Source organism: Dermochelys coriacea, chromosome 2 (assembly GCF_009764565.3).
Source record: "Dermochelys coriacea isolate rDerCor1 chromosome 2, rDerCor1.pri.v4, whole genome shotgun sequence".
Taxonomy (NCBI): Eukaryota; Metazoa; Chordata; order Testudines; family Dermochelyidae; genus Dermochelys; species Dermochelys coriacea.
In genome coordinates, this window is record NC_050069.1 from 70,863,090 (window position 1) to 70,882,201 (window position 19,112).

The following is a 19,112-nucleotide window of genomic DNA, read 5'->3' on the forward strand; positions in this document are numbered from 1 at the left end:
AAATTTATTAGAGCATAAGCTTTCGTGAGCTACAGCTCACTTCATCGGATGCATTTGGTGGACCACCAAATGCATCCGATGAAGTGAGCTGTAGCTCACGAAAGCTTATGCTCTAATAAATTTGTTAGTCTTAGAGCATAAGCTTTCGTGAGCTACAGCTCACTTCATCGGATGCATTTGGTGGACCACCAAATGCATCCGCTCACTTCATCGGATGCATTTGGTGGACCACCAAATGCATCCGATGAAGTGAGCTGTAGCTCACGAAAGCTTATGCTCTAATAAATTTGTTAGTCTCTAAGGTGCCACAAGTACTCCTTTTCTTTTTGCGAATACAGACTAACACGGCTGCTACTATGAAAACTGTAAGGAGAGTGATCACTTAAGATGAGCTATTACGAGCAGGAGGGGGGGAGGAGGAGGAAAACCTTTTATGGCGATAATGAAGGTGGGCCATTTCCAGCAGTTAACAAGAACGTCTGAGGAACGGTGGGGTGGAGGGGAGAAATGACAGGGGAAATAGTTCTACTTTGTGTAATGACCCATCCACTCCCAGTCTCTATTCAAGCCTAAGTTAATTATATCCAGTTTGCAAATTAATTCCAATTCAGCAGTCTCTCTCTGGAGTCTGTTTTTGAAATTTTTTTGTTGAAGGATAGCCACTCTCAGGTCTGTAATCGAGTTACTGGAGAGATTGAAGTGTTCTCCGAGTGGTTTTTGAATGTTATAATTCTTGACGTCTGATTTGTGTCCATTTATTCTTTTACGTAGAGACTGTCCTGTTTGACCAATGGTCACCCTAGGTGGCTGGTTTGCACCCCACTCGGTATAGAGTGTGTCCATGGATTATGTGGATTGTGACTGCGCCCATTTCCTGGGATAATACCGATAAAACAGTGGACACAAACGAGTTTACCCACTGCCTGGCATACAGGCAGATATTGTTTCCTTGCACTGCCCCATCTGCCTGTACCCATCTCTTGTCTTATATTTGGATTGTAAGTTCTTGGGGGGGTGGGGGCTGTCTTCTTGATTTGTATTTGTGCAGGACCTAACAGAATGGGTTGCTGGTCCATGGCTGGGGCTCCTAAGCACCACCGTGATACAAATAATAAGTAATAATAATGATAATTTGCTTCAGTATACGAAAGATGTCAACATGAACTCACCTCTGCACCATAAGAGTATGCTGTATACAGGATGGGCTTGTTTATACCAGCATAAACTAAGGTGTTCATATAAATGGGATATAGTTGTGCTGGTATAACTCTCCCCATGTGGATGAGCTTATTATAAGAATTCCTTGTTTTGGTTTAGTTTATGTCACTTTGGAAGAGGTTAAAGTTAAACCAAAAAAAGCCATTCTCATTCCAGAATAAGATTGTCCAAACAGGGAGTTATATCTGCATAACAAAGTTTATTTAACTATACCCAGTGCTTAATTTGTGCCAGGACTTAGCCTCGACATCTCAAGGCTTGGCAGTCTGTAGCCCCAGGACCTCTGGCTCCCAGCCAGCAGCCACCATTCTCTGGCTATCCAGCTCTGAAGGCAGCGCAGCCACCAGCAGCAGCGCAGAAGTAAGGGTGGCAATATCTTACTCTGATGCCATCTTTATTTCTATGTTTCTGCTGGTGACTTCGCTGATTTCAGAGTTTGGTGCCTGGCCAGCAGCCACTGCTTTCTGGCCAGCCAGCTTGAGCTCCAGCACCTCTTTCATTCTCAATTAAGCATTGATTATACTGGTATAACTGGTAAAACTTTCCATGGAAGACAGCCCATGAATCACAATTACACAAAAAATTGAGTGTTATACATACACTAAAAAAAATGGTTATCACTACTTCCCTCCATTATAATTATAAGTATTACATGTTTTTCATGTATGTGTATTATTCAGATATTATCTCTGCTGTTCCCAACTCTGAACAATAGTTGAAGTATATGCAAACAAGTCCTTGCCCTAAATAACTTACAGTCTGAAAGGACTGGTGCAATACAGAGCAATAGGGTACAGAACAAAAACAAGTGGTATAAGGTTAAACAGAACAAATTGAAGAGTAAACAAACAAGAAAACAAGAAAAGGATGCTGCATGATGTCTCTATCTGTGGAACACTTCAGGGATGCAAAGCCCCAGGATATACAGAGCTAGTACAAATGTTCAGAATGGTCTGGAATGCTCTAGGACAGCAGTTCTTAAACTGTAGGTTGGGACCCCAGAGTGGGTTGCAACCCCCTTTGAATGAGGTCACCAGGGCTGGCTTAGACTTGCTGCAACCCAAGGGCTTCAGCCCTAGGTGGCAGAGTTTCAGGTTGCAGGCCCCCTGCCTGGGGATGAAGCTTCAGGTGTGGCCCCCCTGCTCAGAGCAGTCAGGCTCGGACTTTGGCCCTCCAACCCAGAGCAGCAGAGCTCGGGTGGGCTCAGGCTTCGGTCCCCGCTCCTGGGGTTATGAAGTAATTCTTGTTGTCAGAAGGGGGTCACGGTGTAGTGAATTTTGAGAATCCCTGCTCTAGTAATTTTAGAATAAAGAGCCTGAATGGCATGACAGATATCAAGATGAACAGGGAGCATTAATTTTTTGAGTCTGTGCCAAAGGATTTCTTTAATTCAACCAAGAAGGCTAGAAGGGACATCTGAATATCATTAACAGAGAACAAATAGATTGAATGATATCTTAATAAGATTGCAGCTTTTATAGATTTTTTGTTAAGTTCTCCATTTCCCATGCTGTTTACCGTTTAGTATCTACTCATTTAGAAATTCTATGGTTATCTTTTATCATTTAAAACAAGCTGTAAATAATTCTAATAAAGTAAGTTTACTGGGAGCTTTATAAAAACATTCAAAACAGAAGCATGTCTAGGTTTTAGAATAAGAGTATGAGATATCAAATAGAACTGATATGCTTTTCAGTTCTTTGCTCCCTATTTGGAATGCAGTTGCTACACTTTTTCCATTTTTAAAGGTCAAGTGTGTGGAGCCACCCCAAGTCACAGGAAACCTATTGACTTAACAATTCTGCAGCATGTGCCATTAAACAGGAAAATACAGCAGCACTGAAGATATATAGGGAGTGTGTGTCTGTTTCTATTCCTTAATACACTAATTCCAACCTGTCTTCATTAGGATAAAAGGTATGTTCATACCACATTAGCTAGCAAGTGGTAACTAACGCCAGGTAAAATTGTAGCGAAAACCAAGGCAGTTTGTAGTCTTCATGTTGCAGGTCCAAGTAAACCTTAGGCTCCCTTTATCTCAACCTGCTAATGTGTGAAAATTACATACTGCTTTGTCTTCACTAGGATTTTACATCCTGTTAGTTACTGTTTGTTATTGAACAGGTGGAAAGAACACATTTTTTTAACAGTGCAGATGCATCCTAAGTAGAAGGGAGGCTCTGGAAACAATGGCTAAAGCTTCAAATAGCCTTTGGCCAGTCAGAAGCAGTGTAATTTCTGGCCATAGCTGTAAAAGAACCAAGCTGCACTTTTCACATGACAGACCTGACTATTTCTGCTATACCTGGCAGTGCTCCTGCCACAACCTTATGCTCACCATGAGCCTCAGACCCACCATCCCCACTGGGGACTTACGATTAAGGGTGCTCACAAGTGTCTAGGTGTCACTCAGGTGCCAGGGTGGAGCCCCAGGCATGAGCCACATGCTTGTAGTACCCAGTACAGGAGATGGCAACATGTCGCTCAGCTAGGGTTGCCCCTCTGCCTAGGAGCCAGACATGTCAGATGCTTCCGGGAGCCGCCAGAGGTAAGTGCTGACTGGCTGGAGCCCACACCCTGAATGCCCTCTCACACCCCACATCCTTCCAGAGCCTGCACCCCAACCCCCTGTACCAGAGCCTGCACTCCAACCCCCGTCCCAGTCCTGATCCCCTTCCTGCACCCAAACTCCCTCCCAGAGCCTGCATCCCCACCCCGAGCCCCCTCCTGCACCTCAAACACCTCATCCCCAGCCCAGAGCCCACACCCCCAGCTGGAGCCCACACCCCAACCCCCTGCCCCAGGCCTGAGCCCCCTCCCACACTCACAACCTCACAACCCTCAGCCCCAGCCCAGAGCCACCTCCTGCACCCCAAATCCCTCATCCCCGACCCCAACCCAGAGTCCGCACCTCCAGTCGGATCCTTCACCTCCTCCCACACTCCCAACCCCTGAGCCCCCTCCCGCACCCAAACTTCCTCCTGGATTTCACACCCCCTCCCTCTGCCCCAGCCCTGAGCCCCCTCCTGCACCCCAAACCCCTCATCCCTGGCCCCACCCCAGAGCCCATACCCTCAGCCGGAGCACACACCTGCTCCCACACCCCAACTCCCTGCCCCAGCCTGGAGCCACCTCCCACACTCTGAACCCCTTGGTCCCAGCCCAGAGCCCCCTCTTGCACCCCAAACCCCTCATCCCAGGCCCCATCCCAGAGCCTGTACCACCAGCTGGAGCCCTACCCTATCCGGCACCCCAACCGCCTACCCCAGTCCAGGGAAAGTGAGTGAGGGTGGGGGAGAGTGAGCAATTGAGGGAGGGGGGATGGAGTGTGTGGGAGGTAGGGCCTCAGAGAAGGGGCAAGGCATGGGTGTTTTGTTTTGTGTGATTAGAAAGTTGGCAACCCTACTGTCAGCCCAAGGCCTTTCACTCTGCTGCCTTGGACTAGACTACTCCTGACGGAGGGTGCAGAATTCATATGGTCCACATATTTCTGTGTCCCCCTCACAGAAAAACACAAAAGAAATCTGCTGGAGATTTCCGCGGCAGCCCAGGCAGCATGTCTGTTCCAGCGTGCCTGAAGCAGCCTCAGAGGTGCAAATTACTGCGAGGGGGAGGGCTGGGCCCGCTTGCCTGTGGGGGAGATGGTGATCACCCCCAGGGAGCTGGGCTGGCCATCAAGCAAGAGAGACTCTGTCCCTCTTGCTTGATACTGTGGCTTGAAAGGCATGGAGGAGGGTAGGTCTTTTTGTTATGCAGGAGGAAGGCTCTGTCCCTCAGGCAGAAATGTAGCAGTCTGCCTGCCTAGTAAGGTGTGTGGTACTTTTGGATGCTGTGACACTAAGATTGAAACATGACTATTTATATAATTAATATTGCCACTGTTAGACAATTGCAACAAATCTTATACAAAGTATGTTAGGTAAGGTATCAATGAAAAAGTCACAATCTTATCTAATATGATTATAAAAAAAGTCGGTAACTTCTTGAAAATTGAAGAAACAATTAAATATTAGTATTGTGTTAATGAAAATGTTTGTTTTAAATTAAAGAAAATAGATTTTGTAAAAAAACCACACCACATTTTGTTAATGTTGCCGTTGATGGTTAATTTATCTCATTCTCTGAGGTAGAAATGTAGCAGCCTATCTGCATAGTAACATTGTTAATGATCCTGTTGTAGTTAACTATTCTCATTCTCAGTCAATTTCCCCAGAAACATAAAATCTGTAAAAGTTTTAAGGCTCCTACATTGCCAAAGTGATGTAAAGCCTTATAAATGACAGGGAATCAGCTAGGAAGATGTATGCATGCGCTTTCTCACTTTGTTTCCTGTGCCAAAGTGGCACAATGGGGTTAGATTTTTACTTACCCATTTAAAAAAAAAGACTGAGGGCAAATAAAGCATTTACCAAGCAGTCAATAAAATATCAGGACAATCAGAACTAAGCACTTCCCAAAGTACCCAGCCAGGTCCAGGACAATGATTAGCAAAACTGTACGACTTTCGTGCATGGGCAGTGGGTTGCATAGGCTGGGGGAGGCTTTGCCTCCCCAGACAGCCAGGTGTGACCCCACCCATTCCCTGTGTGCGGCTCCAGTCCCCCAATACTTCGCTGTGCTGGGGCTGTGTGCCACCCACCTTCCTGCGCTCCAGAGCTGGGGAGGCTGCAGCCAGCGGCCACCTGTCCCCCTGAGCTGGGGAAACTGGGGGCCACGCGCCTTCCTGTGCTCCGGGGCTTGGGCTGTGTTTGGGGCTGGGGGATTTTAGTTGTGGAGCAAGGCCAGTGGCTTGGCTCCGGTGGGGGTGTGTGTGGAAGGGGTGGGGCCTCAGGTGCAAGGGGTGGGGTTGGGGGCTACCCTCCCGCCTCCAACAGTTCACGTGCTGCCTGTACTTTCATGTGTAAAAGTCTGAACAATTTAAAATGACATTCTGCTTTTTTTTTTTTTTTTTTGCTCTTTGGTGTTCTGTAACGTAATTTAAATGAAAATCCAGGATTAGGACTGAAATGCAGGGTATTAGTTACCAGGTGTTTGTAATTTAACTTTCATATGTTTAGGAAATGCTGAGTAGTTGTTGTGTCTTTTTTTCTGTATTGTAGTTTAAATGATTTACCAAAACAACTGAAAGGGATGTGATTATACTGCATTATTTTCACAAATAACATTTGCAGAATGTTTCATTTTTTTGGCGCAGACTCTTTCCCCCCTCTCCCCCCCAAGCCCGGGAGTCCTAGACAGTGGCCAGGGCTTCAGACAGGCACTTCCCACCAGCCACCAGAACAATTCCGTTGCGCACGCGCTCTGCCGTGACCCTCTTCCCCCGCCCCGCAGTCGTCAGGGCACTAAATGACAAGAGAAGAGTCCAATCGGAGATGGAGGAGCGTCTGCGCCGGAGAGCCAATAGGGGAGGCGGGAAGCGATGGGCGTGTTTTGAAGGCGATACTGGTAGCTGCCTCGCGCCTAGTCTAACGGCCGACCTTGAGCCCCTCCGTGTGCGTGGGGGATAAGGGAGAAGGGGTTGGTGACACAAGCCCGAACCCCCCCCTCCCCCGCTCTCCGACTCTTACTGTTAGTCACCGCGTTTGCTCCCTGCTGCCGCCCCTCCCCTCGGCCCAGTGCCTGCCCGCCTGCCTTTCCCCTCCCCTTGGCCCGGTGCCTGCCCTCCTCCCGGCCAGTGTGTCCCGCTGGCCGCCCCGGAGCCCGGTGTATGTGCGGCAATAACATGTCCGCGCCGCTCCCCGCCATCGTCCCGGCCGCCAGGAAGGCCACGGCCGCGGTGAGTCCGGGTTGAGCGGCTCCGTCCCGGGGGCGAGGCGCGCGCGGTGTACGCTCCGGCATACGGGCCGTGCCCCGCTGTAACCGCCCGGCCCCCCTGTCCAGGCCCGCCTCGGGAAGCCGGGCCATGCCCCGGACTCGCGCCGGCGGGGTGTTGCCGTGAGCGGCGCCCGCACAAGCCCGCCGGGCCTCTGCCCCGGGAGAGCGGCCCCTCCGCGCACAGAGCGCGGCTGGCAAACTGCACCGTCCTGGCCGCGGCCGCTGGCCGGCGCGCGCATAGGTGCGCGTGGGGGGATGATGGCCCTGCTGCCGCTGCCTCGTCCCGCTTGTCTTTTGCGGCGGGGTGGGGTGGGGTGGGGGGGAGTTCTACCCCCGAGCAATGATCTGAGGGGTTTTCCCTGCCGCCTTCTGTCTTACCTTGCGAGCTGGGCTGTGCTGAACACGTGGGGGTGGTGGTGGTGGGTTTTTTTTTTTTTAAATATGTCATTTAGTGGAATTAACTTATGATGTTGGATGAGCTGAAGGTCGTTGATGTCGTTTGACTGACAAGTGTCCCTAGTTGTCGTCTCTCTTCATAAATTGCACGTTTTGCAAGAAAGCAAATATAACGAATTGCTAGACGATATCTGGAGTTTACCCTCTTTGGTGAAAAGAAGGAGCAAGCAATCAAGATCGGTCACAAACCCTACTTCCAAAATGAGACAGCGACGACTAGCAGAAGCAAAATGACTTATTTGGTCTAACTTGGTTATTATGGCAGTAACCTCATAAACTAAGTTGTGGGGAGATGCTTTTAGGGAAGGGGAAATATGGGATAAAAATGTAGTGAGGGATTTTATTAGGGCTTGGAGAAACTTGTACCCAAAATAATGCTTGCACTTGGTTTTTATAGTATGTAGTTTTGTAATAATTTACCAATGATCGTGGTGGCACTGCCCATTTAAAAATCAAGATTGGATGTTTTTCTAAACAAATATGCCCTAGGAGTTATTTTGGGGAAGTTCTATGGTTCTGTGTGCTGTACAGGCGATCAGACTCATAATGGTCTCTTCTGGACTTAGAATCTATTAATGTATCACAGCTATTTTTGTCCTTAAAGAAAAAAACAAACCAGGGAATTAAGCACAAAACAATTATTTTTAACTCTTGCTTTTTTGCTTTTTTTTTTTAAATTTTAGGTCATATTTCTTCATGGATTGGGAGATACTGGGTAGGTATAATGGTTTACTGACATGTATCTAACTTACCTTACAGTTTGAGATTTCTGAGTTGTAAGACATGAGCAGTTGCAACTCAGTTGCTGTTTCTCACAAATTAGTTACACTGGCACTAGTTACAGAGTTTATGCCAAATGCTGAAGAGGTGGCCATGCTAGTTTTTAAAAACTCCCACAAAAACTAAATCAGTTAAAGCCCATTAAAAAATATTACCTACATCTGGGAGTAATCACTGAGTTGAACTAGCTGTCTTGTCTCCATTCTTCCCTAAAAGTTTGTGTGGGGAAAGCAGGAATGCCAATTTGTAATGATTCTAAATTCAACTTGATATTCACTCATAAGCCTCATTCTTGCAAAAATGTAAGCATATGCTGAGTCACCCAGCTCTGAAGGCATAGTTGAGAACGGCAACTGCTGGCGGGGCACCCAGCTCTAAAGGCAGCGCCACCAGCAGCAGCACAGAAGTAGGGGTAACAATACAAATCTGCAAAATTTGCTATATATACTTTGACCAACCTGCAAAAAAATGTGATTTATCTATGATTTAAGTAGACCTCTATTTATAGTGAGTATGGTCATATGGTTAATGTTTTATGGTAAATGTTATAGTTAGTGTTACCTGTTTAATTGTCTGGTTCTTCCACTCCTTTTCTTGATACCAAATATTTTAGGAAGGATTGTAGGATTTGAAGTGGATCATTGAAAGAAACTGGGTGGTTTTATGGTCCCAGAGAAGAAAAACATCAAGTTACTCTTCTAAAGACGACATACTTTTCAAACAAACCTGTTATTACCTTTTAGTTATCAAGTTAAGAAACATTACACCTCTGGCGTTTAGGACAGTGATGAAGCTCCTCCACTCCTGTCTGTTTCTGGCAAATCTTTCAGTGGTTCCCCAGCTGTGCCCCAGGTTTTTCAGCTCAGCTTCCACAGCTCTTCACCATGTTGTTTTCCAGGGGCCTCATTTTCACTTGCCTTCAGGTGTCCATCTTAGTGCTATTCTGGTGATGGAATCAGTGTCCATCCAAAGCCAGGGCCAATCCATCTCCAAGGCCTGATAATGATGGTATTCATATTTTCTTGGCTGCATTGTATGAATAGGTCTTGGTTTGAGATCGTTCTTGGCCAAAAGATACGGAGGATTTTTCTGAGGCAGGTTGTATGGAATGAAGACAGTTTGGACATGCTGTACTTCGTCATTCCCCAGCATCAGAGCTCTGCGTGGATACAAATTTATACTCACGGATGCAAGCTGGTATCCGCGGAACCCCGTAGGACTCTCCAGGGAACCGCAGAGGCGAAAAGAGCAGAACATGGGGCTGCCGCTCCCTGGAGCCAGCACCCCATGCTGGCAGCTCCTCCGTCGTGGCTGTACCACCCCCAGCCCTGCCTACTGGGGCGGGCACCCGGCTCACCAGCAGCTGTCTCTGGTCACACTCTTGTGTTCAAGCAGCATGCACGTCCCCAGACAGGAGATGCAGACAGCTGCATGGAAGGGATGGGGGTGGGTCTGTGGGCAGTACAACCACACCGGAGGAGCTGCCGACATGGGGCACTGGCTCCTGGGAACGGTGGCCCCACGTTCTGCTCTTTTTGCCACTGCGGTTCCTGGGAGAGCCCTGTGGTTTCACGGATACTGATTTATATTTGTGGATATCCACATTCGCGAATGTAAATTTGTGTCCGTGCAGGGCTCTACCCAGCATTATGTGCGATAAAGTAGTGTTGAAAGTATGCAGCTCTGATAAATCTTAAATTTGGTTTTGGTGTTCTATTTTGATTATATCCAGACTGTATTGAAGCTACATTAGACTATGTTCAATACATCCTCGCTTGTTTCCAAAATGTCTCATAGGTTTCAGACTAGAGTTTTTCTGGGGACTTGCAGCTCTTTTATTTTTGTTATATATTTGTCACAGGCAGTCGGAGTAGTCAGGTTCCTATTTGACATCATTGGAGTAAAAGAAATATATATGACTGCTATAAAGATTTCAGTACGCACTTGTATATTTATGCAATGTATCTTTTTCAGCTTGGCAGTTCTGATGCCCAGTTGGAAAGAATCTCAAAATCCGTGCTTAATTAATTCTCCTCAGACAGCTTCTTTTTGACTTGTTAGTACTACTAGTTTCCAAAATAAGCAGTTCAATACAGTAAGGAGAAAGTAGTAACTAAATGTTAACACAAGTTTAAGTAGACTTAGACTTTGGAGCCTATAGTATGGAGTCTGATTAGGTGGGAGGAATAGAGGAGACTTGAGGCTTTATTTATGTGATCTTCCACCAAATGTTCAGTTCCTCAAGGGTACACGTGCACAACCCTACTGGAGTAGGGCTTTTGCGAGAGTTAAGACCTAAGTGCTGAGGTGGCATGTACACCTCAAAGAACTAGTCACAGGTAAATAATACTACTTTTTGCCTCCTTTGCCACCAAGAGTCCAGTCATGCAAAGCCATACTCAGACATGTTGTTCTGACTTCACTAAGACTACTACTTTACTTTCTTTCCTTATCAAAACCTTTCCATTGTTTAATTATTTTTACTTTCACAGGTATTGAGTTTCTGTCTGATTATATTTGCACCTCTTTTGGGCTTAGTTTTATTAAATTTAACATTGCAGGACTTGTGGTAAAGAGCTGTGGGCTTACTAAATGAGCCCACACATCCATGCCATCCTCTGGGTTTGTGATAGCTGGGGGAATAAGAAAGCTCTGAAACTCAGTGCTGTGTTCAGTATGCTGAAAAACATGCAGCTCATCAAAAACTGAATTATGTATTTTATATGCCAATTTTAAATGCAGAATTACTCTAATTTTTCACTGACCCTCATTGTGTGGAGGTGTTGAGGCGAAAGATATTTGGATTACTTGAAAGCAAGGAAATTAATCTTTAATCTACTTGTTCATGTTTTGAGTTACTGCAACCTTAGGTGTATAGAATCATCCACTGTATGTAGACATATACATGTATAGGGACAACGGTAGGAATTGGGATAGAGTCCTATCTGCAGTTTCAAATCTCCTAACTTTTTAGATTTAATAAATCAAACTTCATCTTTAAGTTACTGTCCATGTGGCTTCCATATATGGTGTGGTTGTGTTCTTTGCACAGGAGTTTAGGAACTTAAATAGCAATATCCAGCAGGGGTTGTGCATGTACCTTTCATAAAGGGCAGCATATCCCTACTCCCCCTCAGCTCCTTCTAACTGCCTTTTGGCAGAGAGTCAGAATAGAGTAGCATCTGCTCTAGCTAGTTACTGTGTTTCTTAGTGTATGGTAATTTAGTTTCCTTGTTTGTTACTTAATTTAGCTAATTACATTAGCCAGTCAATTTCATTTGTTAGTCTGTTCCTGATAGTCAATTTAATCTGTCAGCCTCCTGAGGATAGTCAGTTTCATTTGTTAGATAGGGTTCTGGCACATAGACTTATGCCAGATCCCCATTTACCAGGACTTAAGTCATGCACATTGGGTCAGAGAGTTGTTCTTCTCACAGACATACATGACCTCTGCCTATTTTGCTTAGGAGAAGCTCATGTTCCATCAAAGTGCGCTATTTATAGAACTTTTAAAAACACACTCATAAATCTAGGGAATATAGACTGAAGCTGTTCTTCCTAGAGAAATCAATAAGACCTCAGTCTGATTCTGAACTACAGCTGCTTCAAGGATCCTTGGGTATACTATCTGGGACCCAGCCTGTAAGCGTCGCCTCTCCCCCCACCCCGCAAACTAGGGAGGTAACTGATCTCCATATCCCCTTGTAGGCACTGCTCTTTTAAATGTTTTCAGGATTGTCTGTTGGAGCAGTGAATAATCCCTGCTGCCCATGGAGTTAAAGACCACTCTAAGATCTCCCACAAGGAAGCTGTCCCTGGTACAACAAAAGAGGAGGGCAGAATTCCAGGCATCAAAGGAGCTGCTGAATGTGGTAGGGAGAAAATTCTCTCACAGGAAGAGCATGGTACCAAAAGGATCTGCCTGGATTTCAGGCTTGGATGTATTGGCCCCTGTGGTTTCAGCATTCAGAACTGACCAACCATTTTTCTGCTTTCATCAGAGATTCCATTCGGACCCTTCAGATGAACTGTCAGGGTGTAATAAAGTCATCTTGATATCAGAACCTTAACACAGTGTCTCTGGGGGAGAGGATGAAGAGGTGCAAGATGAACTTTCAGCCAATGCTTTCTCTCCTCCTTCCCCAGAAGAAACTTCCACACCCTTAATGGGGGATGATTTTTAAAAAAATATCAGGAATTTTTGAAAAGAATGGCAAACTTTCTACACATTTTACTCCTGGGGGGGATTCTGCGGGACTGTGTGCCTGCAGAAAAAAGCCCCCTTGCAGATTTCCTGCTTTTCTCTGCAGAAAACGGCAGGAAAGCCTCACAGGGAGGATTGGACCATGGGTGCAGTTTTTGGGAGGGATTGCCCCCCAAACAGAGGCGAGGCATGGGGGGGGCACACGGGGTTATGTGCCACTGTGCTCCTTCCCTCCCCCCCCACATTTCTGCAAACACAGAAATGCCCAGCTCAGAGGTCTCGGGCTCTGCTGGCTCTGCAGCTGATTGCAGCCTCCTGGGTCCTAGTTCCAGTTGTGCTCCCCTTTTGTGTGTTGGGAGCCTTCCTATTTTCTGTGGAACAGTGAGTGCCTGCGATGAGGCTGGGCAAGGGGGATGGAGGAAATGAGGGAAGGGGGGTGAGGGGATGTGGGAGGAAAAAAGGAGGGTGGAATAGGGGGATATGAGAGTGAGGGGGAGGTGATGAAGAAGAAAAGGAGATAAAAGAGTCGCAGGGGAAAGCGGGAGCCCAACATGCAGCGTCCCCTTGGCAGCAGCTGGGGCTCCCCCGTTACTCAGACCTATCGAATCCTGACATGCCTATGCCCCCTACACCTGGACCCCTCCGTCCAGACCCCCCACCCCACTGAGCCCCAACCAACTGCACCTGGACCCCCACCCCATCAAGCCCCAGCACCCGGACTCCCTCACTGAGCCTCCACACTCAGACACCCCCCCAGCCCCATTTCTGCACACCCAGATCTCCCCCCCGCCCCCGTTGAGCCCAACCACCTTCACTTTGATCTCCTGCAGAGTCCCATTGCCCCTGTACCCGGAACGCCACAATGAGCCCCTGTGTATCCTGATCTCTCACTGAGCTGCCCGCACCTAGATTGCCCAATAAAGAAACTTCTCACCCCACACCTGGACCACCCCACACTAAGCCCCTCCACACTTGGATCCTGCTGGGTTGAGCTTGATCAACACAGCGGGGCAGGGCCCTGAGGTGTTTCTGGGTCAGGCCCAGCCCTTGCACTGTGTCAGGGTCAGGTGCAGCCTCACAGTTGAATTCCTGTACTGGAGGTGGTGGGGGCTTCAGAGTGATCTCCAACCTCAATACAGCCAGTGACCTGTGCTCCCCACTGCCATACTGGAGCCACATTTATTTATTGACACATACAATTTACAGAATTTTAAAACGTGCGCAGAATTTTCAATTTTTTGGCATAGAATTCCCTGAGGAATAACGTTCCATTGGAAATGGTTCAAGACAAGGCAGATAAACTATGATATTTTGCAACCTGCCACTCAGGATAGAATAACCCTTCCTATTAATGAGGGAATTCTGAAACCTGCAAAGGAATTAGATTGTGGAGTAGTCTATATCTCAGCAACCTCAAAGAGCTGAACAAAAGTATCAAGTTTCCCCTAAAGAGTTTGAATATTTGTATTCACATCTGCTACCATCATCACTGATATTGATTTATCAGAGCTGCATACTTTCAACACTACTTTATAGTGCAGAGTGCTGGGGAATGAGAAAGTATGACATGTCCAAACTGTCTTTATTCCATACAACCTGCCTCAGAAATTTGCTTTTGTAGGATACCAGTTGTGGAAAATTGCAGAGCAACAACTTGCATGTTTATGCTAGTCATTACTTCTTGGTATCCGCTTTCAGAGCGGATACACAAGGGGAAGATGTGTCCTACAGTCTATTCAGATGAGCTCCTAGTTCCCACCCTCTTGATCGCTGAATTGCTTGTTAATAATCATGAATGGAAGCCACGTGCACAGGAACTTGAAGAAAGAACTGTTACTTGTGTATATCAATCTCCCCTCTGTTTTTTCCACCAAATGCATCTGATGAAGTGAGCTGTAGCTCACGAAAGCTTATGCTCTAATAAATTTGTTAGTCTCTAAGGTGCCACAAGTACTCCTTTTCTTTTTGCGAATACAGACTAACACGGCTGCTACTCTGAAACTTAACTAATAGTAACTGTGGTTCTTCTAGATGTTCTTTGCATGTGAATCCCTCAATCCATCCTCCAGTCCTGCAGCTCAGACACCTTGTGAGACTCTGGGTGGTGAGAAAGACCTGAATGGGTAACTGGAGTCATGGTGCCCTTTATGTTCTTGGAAGAGGGGGTGTGAGGACAGGAAGGGCACATATGTGACTCCTGCTTTGTTGCTGCTTTTGAAGCTTTGGAATTCTTTTGTAAGAGATTCAGCCACACCATGCATGAGAGCTACATGCACAAAACATCCTGAAGAACCACAGTTGTCATAAGTGTTTTTTAGTGTTGTTTTTATGCAGCATAGACATTTTTATAGCAATTTTCAAAAAAGTTTGAAAGCAATTGAATTTGTGGCCTTGTCTATGTGTCTTTGAATAGATTGACACAGTAAATGTATCATTGACAGGCTTATAGCAGATGCTTTCTTAGAGAGCAAGAAAGCGTGAGCAACTACTGTTGGACGAGAAACTAGTTTTCTTTAGATGCGTTTGCTACTTGTTATAAAGGAAGGACTTCTCTTTTAACATTGGCAATGCTTTTGTTTTAGGTTCTTTTAGAAATATCACCTGTAATGACCTGACATTCCCTCTTATTTTAGCATTATTATGATAACAATGCTTAACTATTAAAGTTAACATTTAAACTAGCACATGAAAATGCCATTTAACATACTTTTCTCCAACAGACATGGCTGGGCAGAAGCATTTGCAGGTATCAGAAGTCCACATGTAAAATATATTTGCCCACATGCGTAAGTATATAACTTCTTTTGTCTTCTTTTTCACTCCTTTTTTTACTATTTATTTAGAAAGTTTTAACAGGCTTACAAATCCTTGCCATGTAAATATGAGAAACCAAACAATCATTACAACAGTTAGCTTTTGTTTCAAGACATTATACATTAATCAGATATTCCTGTTCAAGAGGGTGTTACCATATTATTGAGTGAGCTTCCTGAAAATAGCTATGTTGTTTCTGGTTTTTCACTGTTTTCAAATGCAAGGCAACTATGTAGATCGGGGTAGGCAACCTATGGCAGCACGCAAGCTGATTTTCAGTGGCATTCACTCTGCCCGGGTCCTGGCCACCGCTCTGGGGGTGGGGGGCTCTGCATTTTAATTTAATTTTAAATGAAGCTTCTTAACATTTTAAAAACCTTAAACAATAGTTTAGTTATATATTATAGACTTATAGAAAGAGAGCTTCTAAAAACTTGAAAATGTATTACTGGCATGCGAAACCTTAAATTAGAGTGAATAAATGAAGACTTGGCACACCACTTCTGAAAGGTTGCCTATCCCTGATGTAGATTATATTTTGTAAGGCCATTAGACAAATGTCGAAAGGTGAAATCAATGGGATTTATGGGTACTCATCACTTTGATTGACTACTGGCTATCTGTTTACTGAAAAAGTGCAGATATATGCTTATTTAAAAAAAAAAAGTTTAAGAAGTATTGATGTGAATTACTTAAGCACACCAAGTTTTGATTTGTGTATTGCTTCATTGCAAATAACTTAATCTGAGTGAATAAATAGAAAATTATTGGAAAATTGCTCAAATTCATCAGCTAACTTCAATTTGACTATTCGTGTAAGTCTCTGCTTTTTGCAAGCTTTCGAATGGCCAGGTTTTAGTCAGCATGAATATTTGTGAGAAGCTAACATTAAGAATTGATATTTACTTATCTTTGAATTGTATGCACTCCTTTGTCATAGAAAATGCACACTGTTGGTTATTCATGTAGTTAGTATAAAGGTTCTCAAACTTTGGTCTGTGGACTACTGCTGTGTTCTGCAAAGCTCTTTTTGGGGGAGTCTGGAGAGATGGCAATCATACAAAGCTGACCTTCTGCTTATTTCTCTCAGCTAACTTGCATTAAAAGACAACTAAAATACTTGATAGCAAACATCAGATACTCCTTGGGGAATTCTGCACCAAAAAATTCTGCAAAATTCTGCATATTTTATTTGTCAAAAGTAATGCAATATAATCAAACCAGTTTCAATTGTTTTGGTAATTTATTTAAACTACAGTACAGAAAAAAGTCACAATAACTATTCAGCATTTCCTAAACACATGAAAGTTAAGTTACAAACACTTGGTAACTAATATCCTGCATTCCAGTTCTAATCCTAGATTTTCATTTAAATTACATTACAGAACACCAAACAGCCCCCCCCCCAAAAAAAAAAAAAAGAGAAAAGAAAGTCATACAGTTTTGAGAATCTGGGGTTGACAAACTACGGGCCCGCTAGCCGTTTTAATCCAGCCCTCGAACTTCCACTGGGGAGTAGGGTCTGGGGCTTGCCCTGCTCCAGTTGGAGAGCAGGGTCGGGGGCTCCTCCGCGCGGCTCCCAGAAGTAGTGGCATGTCCCACCTCCGGCTCCTACGCATGGGGCAGCCAGGGGGCTCCGCACACTGCCCCTACATGCTGCCCCTACCTGCTTGAGGTAAGGGCCACCCAGAGCCTGCACCCCTGAGCCAGTCCCCCACGCCTCAACCCCCTGCCCCAGCCCTGATCCCCCTCCCACCCTCCAAACCCCTCGGTCCTAGCCTGAAGCCCCCTCCTGCGCCCCAAACCCCTTATCCCCAGCCCCACCCCAGAGCCCACACCCCCAGCTGGAGCCCTCACCTCCCACACAGACTGTCCCAGCCCAGAGCCCCCTCCTGCATCCTGAACTCCTCATTTCTGGCCCCACCCCAGAGCCTGCACCCCCAGCCAGAGCCTTTACACCCTCCCGCACCTAAACCCCAATTTAGTGAGCATTCATGGCCTGCCATACTATTTTCATACCCAGATGCAGCCCTCAGATCAGAAAGTTTGCCCACCCCGGTGCTAATCGTTGTCCTGGACCTGGGTACTTCAGGAAGCGCTTGGTTCTGATTGTCCAGACATTTTATTGACTGCTTGGTAAATGTTTTATTTGCCTTAATTTTTTTTTTATGGGTAAGTAAAATAAATCCTGAGCTGTAATCTAACCCCATTTTGCCACTTTGTCACAGGAAAAAGTGAGAAAGCACATACATCTTCCTATCTGAGGATTCCCTCATTGTCATTTATAATAAGACTCTTTTACATCACTCTGGCTGGCAATGTAAGAGCCTTAAAACTTTCACAGGTTTTATGATCCTGGGGGACTAATTGAGAATGGGAACAGCTAACTAATAATAGGAATATTAACAATGTTACTACACAGTCAGGCTGGTACATTTGTGCCTCAGAGAATGAGATCAGTTAACTAACAGACAGGCTGCTACATTTCTGCCTCTAGCCTGCCTCGTGCATAATAAAAAGCCCTACCCTCCATGCCAGCAAGCTGCAGTGGCAAGCGAGGGACAGTCAGTCTCTCTCTCTGTCACTTGTTGGCATGCATGTACGCCCAACCCCACCTCCCCACCCAATGGTGATCAACCACACAGGCACGCATGCACGCCCAGCCCCTCTCCTCCATCTCTGAGACTGCTCCAGATGCTCTGCTAGGGAACAGGCACATATCCCCCGGGAGATTTTCTTTTTGCATTTTTCTGCGGGGGGACACAGGAAAAAAAAATGCAGGCCATATGAATTTTGCGTAGAATTTGGTCAAGAGTAACAGGACCCAGTAAACAAGGCATTAAACTGTAGCCTGCATCTCTTTAACACTGAAAATCAGGGTGAGTAAAAGACCATTCTTGGTCTATTTTAAGAGAAACTCAGATTGTCTGTGTCCATCCTATGACTTAACTGTTCTTTCTGGGAAGAAGAGCATCTTGCCTCATTAGGGCAAAAGTAGTGGAGAGGCATCCCATGTTGCATTAAGCAGCAGCAGTCTTGAGAGATCTGTAGGAGTGTTGTGGGGAAAGGGTGAATGCTGTTGTGGAGTTCAGCATCTGGTTTCTATATAGTAAAGGCAACCCTTTGAACTACTCTGCAGAGCCATCTGAATAATAGCCCGGCACTCTCAGTACTCACTTCCCTGCTGGCCCTTTGCTCTTTTATTTTAAAATGTGATAGTTATGTTTCCTGGCCCACATTCAGCACCTCTTGCAAACAATTCATCTCCCTGTGAAATGAATTGAAAGAGAGAAACCTGTGGATTGAAGTAAAGATGTCTCAGTTTCTCACCTGGCAAAGCGGAGTATAACATGGAAGTGATCAGAGGCAGGGGGGCACCTAAAGGTACATCTGCACCTACAGTGGCAAACTTAGAACCCCATAGTTCATTATGGTTTCACTATCAGTGGTGTTGGAAATAGTGGAGGCTGTAGAATAGGCAAGACCTATGTGTTTTTACCACTGTCATAGACCACATGGTGATCTCAGCCCTGCTTCTTTGCCTTTCCCATTCTTTAGTGGCTAGCTTTTTTTTTTTTTTCTTTTCTCCAGAGGAGGGGAAAGAATGGGAGGTTCTTATCTCTTTATCTTCCCATGCTCTCAGAATTTTAGCAGGTGGTGTGGTGAGGTGCAGCGCTGCACACGAGCAGAATTGGATGAGGGGAATTCAATTTACCCAACATTTTAATAAAACATATGGCAATTTTTATGATTTTATCAGATGATTTCGCTATCTGTAATAGCTTCCTCTGTCTGACAGTTGCCACTACCACATTATTCAGAGGAA

The 19,112-nt window shown here is 45.6% G+C and overlaps 1 protein-coding gene across 1 annotated transcript in view; it reads left to right on the plus strand.

Annotated features, from left to right (window-relative positions):
• The first annotated feature begins 6,595 nt into the window (after window positions 1–6,595).
• LYPLA1 (lysophospholipase 1) overlaps window positions 6,596–19,112 on the plus strand; it is a 34,532-nt gene continuing 22,015 nt past the window's right edge. The window contains exons 1-3 of the mRNA XM_038391628.2: window positions 6,596–6,994; window positions 8,172–8,203; window positions 15,193–15,258. Of these exons, the coding sequence (XP_038247556.1) occupies window positions 6,926–6,994; window positions 8,172–8,203; window positions 15,193–15,258 (167 nt within the window). The 5' untranslated portion in view covers window positions 6,596–6,925. The remainder of the gene's footprint in view (window positions 6,995–8,171; window positions 8,204–15,192; window positions 15,259–19,112) is intronic.